Source organism: Mustelus asterias, chromosome 2, assembly GCF_964213995.1.
Source record: "Mustelus asterias chromosome 2, sMusAst1.hap1.1, whole genome shotgun sequence".
In the NCBI taxonomy this organism is placed as follows: domain Eukaryota; kingdom Metazoa; phylum Chordata; class Chondrichthyes; order Carcharhiniformes; family Triakidae; genus Mustelus; species Mustelus asterias.
Window position 1 is genome coordinate 160,936,143 of NC_135802.1, and position 12,749 is coordinate 160,948,891.

Below are 12,749 nucleotides of genomic sequence, written 5' to 3' on the forward strand. Positions count from 1 at the left end.
ACGAATTTCCACATTGGAAATGAGCCTGCTTACTGTGTGACTGAAGCAGTGGCCTGATTAATAAGCGCTTCATTTGTGCATGTATTTACAGTGAGATCTAAAAAGGAAAAAGAAAATTTCAAATATAGGTCAATCCCATTCCGATTGAAGAATGTATTCGCCTGAGAGGTGGGGGATGTGCAATGTTGTTACTCAGTACTTGGTTAGTGTTCAGTCTTACACAGGGAAGATCTAATCACTTTAATTCTCAGAGACTGAGCGACCTTAATGTCTTTTATTTTCCGTTCTTCTTCCCCACAGGCGAATAATGACTTCAGCAAATCAGGTTATTTTTCCATCCTTTCTCTCACATGACTGTGCTGTCACAGCTATTCTTCTTATAATGGTGTGATTAAAGCTGGGCGGAGATCCAAAGACGCTTCAGCCTGACTTCTGGGCCTTTTAGGCCGAGATGGAAAGAGTTCCACATTTACACGGTGTGTCGCAGTTCCTGAACTGAAGCTTGCGTTCGCTGGCTACAACGAGTCTTCGGTATCCTCAGAGGCCCCGTACATATCGGCCAGTTTCTTGAATCGAGGCCCCCAGTCGGTGAGGTAGTCGTAATTGAGGTCCGAGTCTGTTGTGGCCGACTCAAAGGAGCTCAGCGATTCCGCCATGGAGCCATTCCCTTCGAAGGCGTAAGTCTGCAAGGAATCGAAAGGGGGGGCACAGGGGTCTGTGTTGGCATCGTGCAACTTTGCCAGAATATAACTGTTTACGTTGTCATCCTCTCCTCTGGATTGCGACACGTATCTGGAGAGGCTTTCGATTTCCGGCAGCATATCCCGCCTGGATTTTGTCATCTGGGCTTCTCTGGGATTCCACAGGGCAGCAATGTCAAAGGCCTCGGTGTCCTCTTCTCCCCCACCTTCATCATCGTATCGTACAATATTTTCATGGACATTTTCCTCGTCGTCTACGATCAGGGACTGTTTCTTGTGTCTCCTCATTGTTAAAATAAACAACACCAACACTGAAAGGGAAGCAGAAGAAATAGTGTAAATTCATTGAGATTGGGTCAAGTCTCTTGTATTAATGCTGAGAAAAAGAGAGATGCTGTTGAAGCTTTTCATCTTGCACTTATCAGGACAGACACAAAAATGCCAAATTTCAAAGAGTGTAACAATTTATACCGCATGAAACAATGATGCTGATTGGCTGGCAACTATGTCCCTTGGTGCATTCTTTCTGACAATGCCTCCATCAATCAGAGTTAACTTGCCAACCAATCTCATCCAGGATAGATTGTTACTCCCTTTGAAATTTGGTATTCCTGTGCCGGCCCTGTTGCGTGCAAGATGATAAAGCTTTGACAATACTTTAACAATATCTTTTAACAATACTCAAGCTCTATACTCTTGTATAACCTAAAAAGAGACAGCGGCCTGCACACCCAAAAGGTTGGAATGTCATTCCAACTTTAAGCAATTATATAAAATGGGGGATGTCAGATACGCTCGCTGTTGTATCCCATCGCCCAATCTCCTCACCATTAAATTCAACGCAAGAGAAAATTGGGCATTATAAAGAAATCAAAAGTCATTATAAAGAATTCAATCTCGCCCAAGTCTAAATGATCAACCCCACTCCCACTTCTATACCGCCAGGAGATCTGCCAGATTCCTTCCTCTGAGGGAAGTTCAATCATGGTTTTCTGAAAAGATTTGGCCAATTACTTGAAGAGAAAAGATTTGCAGGCCAACGGGGAATAAAAGTTGTTCTTGCAGAGAACCGGCACAGACATGATGGGCCAAATGGCCTCTTTGTGTGCTGTGGTCGTTCTATAATTCCAGCCCCACCCCCTAAAATTAGCCTGGGATTTCAATTTGGATTTGATCCTCTTTCAGGAGATCCCATGGTTTAAGTGGGGTGGGGGGGGGGGGGGCGGGGGGCTGCGGAGGGTGGTGGTGGTGTGTAGTTGGGTAGAGAATGTATGTGTTGTGATACGCAAGGTATCACAATTATGTGTCACAGGTTGGATGGAACAGAGGCTCTTTTTTAACCCATCACTGGCCAGAAGGGAGAAACCATGACCAGGTATGGAAGACAGGTTGGAGGTGGGATGGCCATGTAGTTTCAACACTGAAGAGGTGTCTGTACAAACACATCAATGTTTATAGCAACAGTGACATTCCTGTAACAAAATGTTGTGGACAAATGCTCATATTCTCTAGAAAGTTTTATGTACCAGGACTTTGAAAGGATCAATTCTTAATCTGTTGTTTTTAGTACTTATTTCCCAGAGCATAGAAAGTTGAAACAAAACAAGTGTTCTGGTAAGTGACTTTGTACAAGGTGCATCATTAGGGAGTAGGCGAATGACAGTGCCAGTTAGAAGATGACCCAAATGGTGCAGCCCCATTCTCAATGTCCGGAATATTACCGACACGGCTGCCCCAGAATCCGGGTGGATGAGGCTCGAGGAATGGCATTCTCCGTTGGCCTCAGGCGGGATCTTACGAGTCTCGGGTGGGCGAGGCGGTAACATTCTGGCTCATGTCTCACTTTGGGGAGGGGATGCTTCCGATGGGCGCAGGACAACAGCCTGCCTAGTGAAAACTGCTGGGCTACCCACCTGTGGTGGGAATCCCCCCGCCTTGGACTCAATAGCGGTGAGTGCGTATAACTCAAATGGCTTTACCATGCCTCAGTTGTAAAATGGGAGACAGGTCGGGGGTGGTTGGGAAGGCGATGAGCAGGCCACATGTTACCACCGTTCATGCCGGCAGGATTTTCCCGTCTCAATGCAGTGAATAGAGCTTTGGCTAGCGCCAAGATTTTCAATCATGCTGTAGTGGCATGAACAGCCTGTAAACATAGAATCCCTACAGTGCAGAAGGAGGCCACTTGGCCCATCAAGTCTGCACTGACCACAATTCCCCTTAACTGTTATCTCTGGTTTGTTACCCGTGCCACGTAATAGTGAGGAGAGAAATAGGGAGAGAGGGCAATTGAACACGTGGCTACAGGGATGGTGCAGGAGGGAGGGATTCAGATACCTGGACAATTGGGGCTCATTCTGGGGTAGGTGGGACTTCTACAAATGGGATGGTCTACACCTGAACCAGAGGAGTACCAATATCCTGGGGGGAAATTTGCTAATGCTCTTCGGGAGGGTTTAAACTAATTCAGCAGGAGGATGGGAACCTGAATTGTAGCTCTAGTGTACAGGAGGTTGAGAGTAGTGATAGTGAGGCTTCAACGTCGCAGGAGTGTACCGGCAGGCAGGAAGGTGGTTTGAAGTGTGTATACTTCAACGCCAGGAGCATCCGGAATAAGGTGGGTGAACTTGCAGCATGGGTTGGTACCTGGGACTTCGATGTTGTGGCCATCTCGGAGACATGGATAGAGCAGGGACAGGAATGGTTGTTGCATGTTCCGGGGTTTAGATGTTTCAGTAAGAGCAGGGAAGGTGGTAAAAGAGGAGGAGGTGTGGCATTGTTAGTCAAGGACAGTATTACAGTGGCAGAAAGGACGTTTGATGAGGACTCGTCTACTGAGGTAGTATGGGCTGAGGTTAGAAACAGGGAAGGAGAGGTCACCCTGTTGGGAGTTTTCTATAGGCCTCCGAAAAGTTCCAGAGATCTAGAGGAAAGGATTGCAAAGATGATTCTGGATAGGAGTGAAAGTAACAGGGTAGTTGTTATGGGGGACTTTAACTTTACAAATATTGACTGGAAAAGTTATAGCTCGAGTACTTTAGAGGGGTCAGTTTTTGTCCAATGTGTGCAGGAGGGTTTCCTGACACAGTATGTAGATAGGCCAACAAGAGGCGAGGCCACATTGGATTTGGTACTGGGTAATGAACCAGACCAGGTGTTAGATTTGGAGGTAGGTGAGCACTTTGGTGATAGTGACCACAATTCGGTTACGTTTACTTTAGCGATGGAAAGGGATAGGTATATACCGAAGGGCAAGAGTTATAGTTGGGGGAAAGGGAATTATGATGCGATTAGGCGAGATTTAGGATGCATAGGTTGGGGAAGGAAACTGCAGGGGATGGGCACAATTGAAATGTGGAGCTTGTTCAAGGAACAGCTACTGCGTGTCCTTGATAAGTATGTACCTGTCAGGCAGGGAGGAAGTGGTCGAATGAGGGAACCGTGGTTTACTAAAGAACTTGAATCTCTTGTGAAGAGGAAGAAGGAGATTTATGTAATGATGAGACGTGAAGGCTCAGTTAGGGCACTTGAAAGTTACAAGTTAGCCAGGAAGGACCTAAAAAGAGAGTTAAGAAGAGCCAGGAGGGGACATGAGATGTCTTTGGCAAGTAGGATCAAGGAAAACCCTAAAGCTTTCTATAGGTATGTCAGGAGTAAAAGAATGACTAGGGTAAGATTAGGACCAGTCAAGGACCGTAGTGGGAAGTTGTGCATGGAGTCTGAAGAGATAGGAGAGGCGCTAAATGAATATTTTTCGTCAGTATTCACGCAGGAAAAAGACAATGTTGTCGAGGAGAATACTGAGATACAGGCTATTGGACTAGACAAGATTGAGGTTAATAAGGAGGAGGTGTTAGCAATTCTGGAAAGTGTGAAAATAGATAAGACCCCTGGGCCGGATGGGATTTATCCTAAGATTCTCTGGGAGGCTAGGGAGGAGATTGCAGAGTCTTTGGCTTTGATCTTTATGTCGTCATTGTCTACAGGAATAGTGCCAGAAGACTGGAGGATAGCAAATGTTGTCCCCTTGTTCAAGAAGGGGAGTAGAGACAACCCTGGTAATTAGAGGCCGGATTCGACCCCAGTCCCTAGTGCCATGAGGCAGCAGTGCTAACCACTGTGCCACCGTGCCATCCATTGCACCCATTGTATTTTCTGATCCCCTTGCCTTCTAACCTGCCAATAGGGGAGCATTAAATTTAGCCCCAAATATCCGCTTTCAGACCAGATCACTTAATTCCTTTGGATAACAAAAATCCACCATTATCATTTTTAAAATTAACAACTGCTGCAGCATCATTCGTCATTTGTGGACGAGAGCTCCAAACTTCTACCACCCTTTGTGTGAAGAAGCATTTCCCACTTTCACGCCCGAAATGTCTGCCTTTCATTGTGTGGAGCAGCGTAAGGAGGATGGAGAGCGGCGCTATCTTACCCAGCAGAATGAAGATACAGCTGAGGATAGCAATCAGAGCACCTCTGCTCAGGCTGACGGGTAGACTATAGGCCTCGACGTTACAGGACCGAACATTGCCGTTGGTGTCACAGCCGCACACTCTGATGGTCAGAGTGCTGGTGCTACTCTGCATCGGAAGGCCAGCATCTGCTATGAGAATGGGCAGGTAGTAGGTGCCTTGCTCCTGATGCTTGAAGCCACCTCTCCTGGTCAGGATCCAGGCAGTGTTGTCTGAAAGGATGAAACACAGCACAGAAATAAGACCATGTTTTATTAGACGTACAAGATGCAATGTTTGCAAAGAATCTTTCTGTTAAAATTCATTCATGGGATGGAGATGTTGCTGGCAAGACCTGTATTTATTCCCCATCTCTGCACATCTGAGAGGGTCACTCAGCCACTTCAGAGGGTGATTAAGAGTCAATGATGTTGCTGTGGCTTTGGAGTCACACGGAGGGCAGACTCAGCAAATTCCAATGCTACAGTCACCATTACCAATCATCATTTTGTAATCCCGATAGAATCATAGAATCCCCATAGTGCAGCAGGAGGCCATTCAGCCCATTGAGTCTGCACCGATTCTCTGAATGAGCATCATACTCAGATCCACCCCCCCCCATCCCCCCGCCCGCCGCGCTATCCCCTCGACCCTGCACATTTTATCATGGCTAATCCCTCTAACCCACACATCTTTGGACACTAAGGGACAATTTAGCATGGCCAATTCACCTAACCTGCACAGCATGCTGGCACAGCGGTTAGCACTGCTGTCTCACAGCTCCAGGGACCTGGGTTTGGTTCCTGGCTTGGCTCACTGTCTGTGTGGAGTTTGCACATTCTCCCCGTGTCTACATTTCCTTTCACAGTCCAAAGATTTGTGGGTTAGGTTGATTGGCCATGTTAAATTGCCCCTTAGTGTCCCAGAATGCGTAGGTTAGAGGGATTAGTGGGTAAATATGTGGGGTTACGGGGATAGGGCCTGGGTGGGATTGTTGTCGGTGCAGGCTTGATGGACCGAATAGCCTCCTTTTGCACTGTAGGGATTCTATGATCTTTGGCGTGTGGGACGAAACCGGAGCACCCTGAGGAACCCCAGGCAGACATGGGGAGAATGTGCAGACTCCACACAGACAGTCACCCAAGGCTAGAATTGAACCCAGGTCCCTGGCGCTGTGAGGCAGCAGTGCTAACCACTGTACTGCCCCTTTCATTTACTTTTAATGAACTTGATTTAAATTCCCCAGCTGCCATGGTGGGATTTGAGTTCATGACGCTGGATTATTAGTCCATTAACATAACCGTTAGACTGCTGTGCAGTTTGCAGGCCACTCGACTCCACAGGTCCACATCAGTATTCATTCATCACATGAGCTTCCTTCACCCCTATTCATGTAACCCCATCAATGCCTAAACCTCAGTTTACAATTGTTCGGCTTAATTTTGAAGTGTGTTCCAGTTCCTCCTCCCCCCCATCCCCCATTCCGACCCACCAACCCACACCTCCACCTCCCACCCCCACTGTTGAAGCAGTACGCCATATTCCATTGACACATACAAGATTCTGAAGATGTTTGACAGGGTAGACACGGAGAGGTTGTGAATCTGTGGAATTCCCTGCCCAGTGAAGCAGTTGCGGCTACCTCATTGAATGTCTTTAAGGCAAGGATAGATAGATTTTTGAACAGTAAAGGAATTAAGGATTATGGTGAACGGGCGGGTAAGTGGAGCTGAGTCCACAAAAAGATCAGCCATGATCTTACTGAATGGCGGAGCAGGCTCGAGGGGCCAGGTGGCCTACTCCTGCTCCTAGTTCTTATGTTCCCCTGGCTGGGAAATCTAGAACACAGGGGAGCAGTATAAGGATAAGGGGTCAATTATTAAGGACTGAGATGAGGCACAATTTCTTCACTCAGGGCTGAGAGTCATTGGAATTCCCCATCCCGGAGGATTGCTGATGCTCTGTTGTTGAATACATTTAAGACTGAAACAGGCAAACTTTTGTTGTCTCCGGGAATTAAGGGATATGGGGAGTGAGCGGAGAAATGGAGTCGAAACCCAAGATCTGCCAATGAATGGTGGAGCAGGGCTCGATGGGTCGAATGGTCTACTCCTGCCTCTATTTCTTATGTTCTTATTTTCAACATCAGCCAATCTTGTTGCCTCTTGATGGATATGATCAATTGAGTGCCAAATTAGAGTTGGTTTTACGCGGTAGGCCCACACATGTCAGTGACTTATTTACATTGTCAGCGACCAATATCGAGAGGACACCCAGCCTATCACATTAGATACCAGAGTTGGAAGAGGGGCGGCACGGTGGCACAGTGGTTAGCACTGTTGCGTCACAGCGCCAGGGACCTGGGTTCGATTCCCAGCTTGGGTCACATGCGGAGTTTGCAAATTCTCCCCGTGTCTGCATGGGTTTCCTCCGCGTGCTCCGGTTTCCTCCCATAGTCTAAAGATGTGTGGGTTAGATGGATTGGCCATGCTAAATTGACCCTAGTGTCAGGGGATGAGCGGGGTAAATATGTGGGGTTATGGGAATAGGGCCTGGGTGGGATTGTGCTCTGTGCAGAATGATGGGCCGAATGGCCTCCTTCTGTACTGCTAGGATTCTATGAAGCTTGCATTCCCATTCTTTACCCACATTACACTCGTTATTTTCTGTTGTACATTAAATATGCTTATTTCCCATGTCTGCATTCCTGAAATTAGCCAATGCTAAAGGACTGCTCAGAGCTTTCTAAAGAGCATTTCAAGGCCTGTATTTATTCAAGTTTGCTCAAGCTGTGATACTTACAAGGATTGCATGCATTATTCACAGTGACGCCTGCAGTGAGTTAGTTTGCCAAATTAATAGCAAGATGTAAATGTTTAAACAAAGCACTGACAGAATTAATGTGGTGGTACTGCAGCATCCCATATTAATTCAACTTAATCTGGAAGGCCCAATCTGATCCCCGCCCAGCCATAGCACCAGCTCGCACCCACCCCCCCATCGCCGACCATTCCCCCCCCCCATCCCCTCCCCCGGATCACAGTCCGGTGTAGTTACTCAACTCAACTGTATGGAACATTCTTACGCTGGAAAGAATAAGCTCGCAGCTAAAGGGACACCACTGCTTTGGAGGTAGTGGATGTACAAATGTATGGATTAGCAGCAGGAGGAGGCCTCAAGCCTGCTCTGCCATTCAATGAGATCATGGCTGGTCTAACTGTAACCTCAACTCCACATTCTGGTGAACTGGTGCGGCAACAATAATCTCTCCCTCAATGTCAACAAAACGAAGGAGATTGTCATCGACTTCAGGAAGCGTAAAGGAGAACATGCTCCTGTCTACATCAATAGGGACGAAGTAGAAAGGGTCGAGAGGATCAAGTTTTTAGGTATCTAGATCACCAACAACCTGTCCTGGTCCCCCCATGCCAACACTATAGTTAAGAAAGCCCACCAATCCCTCTACTTTCTCAAAAGACTAAGGAAATTTGGCATGTCAGCTACAACTCTCACCAACTTTTACAGATGCACCATAGAAAGCATTCTTTCTGGTTGTATCACAGCTTGGTATGGCTCCTGCTCTGCCCAAGACCGCAAGGAACCACAAAAGGTTGTGAACGAAGCCCAATCCATCACGCAAACCAGCCTCCCATCCATTGACTCTGTCTCCACTTCCCGCTGCCTCGGCAAAGCAGCCGGCATAATTAAGGACCCCACGCACCCCGGAAATTCTCTCTTCCACCTTCTTCCTTCAGGAAAAAGGTACAAAAGTCTGAGGTTACGTACCAACCAACTCAAGAGCAGCCTCTTCCCTGCTGCTATCAGACTTTTGAATGGACCTACCTCGCATTAAGTTGATCTCTCTCTACACCTTAGCTATGACTGTAACAGTACATTCTACACTCTCTCGTTTCCTTCTCTATGAACGGTATGCTTTGTCAGTACAGCACGCAAGAAAAAATACTTTTCATTTTATGTTAATACATGTGACAATAATAAATCAAAATCTAATCAAATCGAGTCAAACATTCCTGCCTACCCAACCCCCTGATAACCTTTCACCTCCTTGTTAATCAAGATTCTATCTGCCTTAAAAATATTCAAAGACTGTGGGGGGGAGTTTTCCCACACTGCTCACCACGGGAATCGTAGTGGACAGTGGGGGTGGGGGGGGGAACCGTTGTTCTTGTGCGGGATTTTCCAGTTTTGGGGCAAACGTGGCTGGAAAATCCCGCTCCCTGCCTCCACTGTCTTCTGAGGAAGCGTGTTTCAGGGACTCACGACTCCCAGAGAAAGATTTCCTCCTCAACTCTGTCTTAAATGAGCCACCCCTTATTTTTAAACAATGGCCGTCCCTAGTTCTAGATTCCCCCACAAGAGGGAATAATCCACATCCACCCTGTCAATACTTTCTGATTTGATTTGATTTGATTTATTATTGTCACATGTATTAACATACAGTGAAAAATATTGTTTCTTGTGCGCTATACAGACAAAACATACCGTTCATAGAGAAGGAAATGAGAGAGTGTCGAATGTAGTGTTACAGTCATAGCTAGGGTGTAGAGAAAGATCAACTTAATGCGAGGTAAGTCCATTCAAAAGTCTGACAGCAGCAGGGAAGAAGCTGTTCTTGAGTCGGTTGGTACGTGATCTCAGATTTTCGTCTCTTTTTCTCAATGGGAGAAGGTGGAAGAGAGAATGTCCGGGGTGCATGTGGCCCTTGATTATGCTGGCTGCTTTGCCGAGGCAGCGGGAAGTGTAGACAGAGTCAATGGATGGGAGGCTGGTTTGCGTGATGGATTGGGCTACATTCACAACCTTTTGTAGTTTCTTGCGGTCTTGGGCGGAGCAGGAGCCATACCAAACTGTGATACAACCAGAAAGAATGCTTTCTATGGTGCATCTGTGAAGGTTGGTGGGAGTCATAAACTCCGCTTACTCTTCTAAACACTAGTGGATACAAACCTAATCTCTCCAACCTATCCATTCCAGGTATTGGTCTGGTAAACCTTCTCTGAACTGCTTCTAATTCATTTACATCCTTCCTTAAATAAGGAGACCAATAGTGTACACAATACTCCAGATGTGGTCTCACCAATGCCCTGTACAATTGAAGCATAATCTCCCTACTTATGTAATCAATTCCCTCAGAATAAATTAGAATATTCTATTAGCTTTCCTGATTATTTGCTGTATCCTTTTGTGATTCATGCACTAGGACACCCAGATCCCTCTGCGCCTCAGAGCTCCGCAATCTCTCACCATTTAGATAATAAGCTTATTTTTTTTATTCTTCCTGCTAAAGTGGACACATGTAATGAATGAAGTTGTAAGTGTTTGGGTTATAATGCAGGAAACACAGCATCTAATTTGTGCACAGCAAGACTCCACCAACAGCAATGGGATAAGGGCGAAGCAATCTGTTTGAGGGATGTTAGTTGAGAGATCAATCTTGACCAGGACACTGGGGAAAACCTTCCTGTTCATCTTCAAGATATTACTGGGGAATCTGAGAGGGTCAATGGGGCACTGGAAACAGCAGTTGGAGTAAGCCACCTAATTCCTGGTGTCAATGATACTATTCAGTAAGATCATGGCTGAACTTTTACGTTAACTCCACTTCCTGCCCACCCCCAAAAACTCTTTGTCCCCTTAGTGTCCAAACACAAGTCTCAACACTTCATCAAAAGACGGGAGCTGGGACGATGCAGCATTCATAACGAATGGCAGAGCAGGCTCGAAGGGCCGAATGGCCTCCTCCTGCTCCTATTTTCTATATTTCTATTCCTACTGGAGCATCAGGATCTGTTCAAGGCAGTGGGTGGGGGTGCGGCGGGTGAGGTGGGAGAGTGTAAAATCTGATGGGCTGCCGAGGGTCACTGTGACCTCCCCATCTCTACTGGTATTTTGCCAGCAGGGAGGCAGGTGTTTGGCGGCCGCCCACCATTGGTCCAATCGAAGCTGGTAAATAACTAAATAACGGCTGCTTAAGGGCCTCTTCTCACCGTTGCTGGTATTTTACCAGCAAAAGGTGGAGGGGTGAAACTATGTGGTGAAGCAGCTAGGTTTACCCTGGTGGCCTGACAATGGGCTCGGGGTGGAGGTCCCTGATATTTGGGCAGCACCTGTGAAGGATCGGCTAAAAACTAATTGCAGGAACAAATGATTAAAATCTTAAGAATGTTTCCTGGTCTCAAACTATCACAGAATGTTGCAGTGCAGAAGGAGGCCATTGGTCCTCCAGTAGGGTGTAAGAGTGGCACACTGCTGCCTCACAGTGCCAGGGATCCGGGTTGGATTTTGGCCTCGGGTGGCTGTCCGTGTGGAGTTTGCACGTTCTTCCCGTGCATTTTCTTCCAAATTAAAGCTTTGTGCTGAAGACAATCCGTCAGTTCGTCTTGTTTAAATTGGTTCAAAACTTTGAACTCTCGGGAATCTTCATACGGAGTTAACTTCTGTACACTCGAAGCCTAATCACTACCTTCAGTTCACGCCGGTGGGATTTTCCGGTCCCGCCGCAGTGAACGGAGATTTGTCTGAGCGCCAAATTCTCCGTCCTTGCTTTCTGTGGCGGCGGCGAGTAAACGGATGGAAAATTCCAGTCCTTGTCTGGTTAACAGTGACATGGCTTTTGTCTCTTTGATAACATGGTGGCTACCTATGAAATGGCAATACAATGCTTGGGAGGTGGAATATTAAACTAATCTAATCTATTGGACCGAGGATGTGCACATTAGCCCAAGGTAAAAGCTTGCAAACACATTGCAGACAAAGAACACTCAGGGAGAAATTCATAGATCCCTTTGAAAGATTGCATGGCTCTGTTCTGAAGGAGAAGAATGGGGTTATCTCCCCTGGTGTCCTTGTCAATCAACCTCACTAAAACAGATTATCTGATCATTATCTCATTGCAGTTTGTGGGAGCTTTCTGTGTACAGATTGGATGTTGTGTTTCCTACGTTACAATAGTGACGACACTTTGAAAATAACCTCATTGCTATGAAGTGCTTTGGTACTGAACTCTTAAAAATTGCAAGTCTTTTTGTTTAGATTCTAAAGAACTCATTTCAAAGCTGCCTATTCATTGCTTCACGCATATTTCAGTGTTTAATTTCGCAATTGGAACACGCTTGACTTTTTACTTAAAGGACAACACGTTTGGTCCATTTTGAGGCCCTTACTGATGTTGGTGACATTGATTTGACTGCACAGCTCCGTGACTTGCAAACAATGCGGACTGTGAAACATGAGACAATGGGAAACCCAATGAGCATGCTGGGGAAATGATTAAATACCAGTGGAGTGGTGGAACAAAGAATGCGTGCCTGGTACTAAGATAAAGACTCCGTGCCGGGCAGTGCTTTGTTTTCCTTTGGGGAAATTTTAATCCTTCCAGCGTTCACTTGGTCCAAAGCAGACTACTCTTTCGAAACTCTTAATGTTTTGTTGCAGTTCCAGAACAATAGACTGAATGTCCATTGCTGAAATAGTCAGATAGCATGAGCAAACTTGTGTACAAGTAAACATGTAACAAAGAGCTCAGAGAACAAAGTCTGTGTGTGTGTGTATGTATACCACTGAATGGTTAACG

General features: G+C 46.3%; 1 protein-coding gene across 1 annotated transcript in view; it reads right to left on the reverse strand.

Annotated features, from left to right (window-relative positions):
• Positions 1 to 260: 260 nt before the first annotated feature.
• Positions 261 to 12,749, reverse strand: part of LOC144480515 (cadherin-20-like) — a 52,701-nt gene continuing 40,212 nt past the window's right edge. The window contains exons 10-11 of the mRNA XM_078200023.1: positions 5,137 to 5,388; positions 261 to 1,012 (exon numbers count right to left, since the gene is read on the reverse strand). Of these exons, the coding sequence (XP_078056149.1) occupies positions 516 to 1,012; positions 5,137 to 5,388 (749 nt within the window). The 3' untranslated portion in view covers positions 261 to 515. The remainder of the gene's footprint in view (positions 1,013 to 5,136; positions 5,389 to 12,749) is intronic.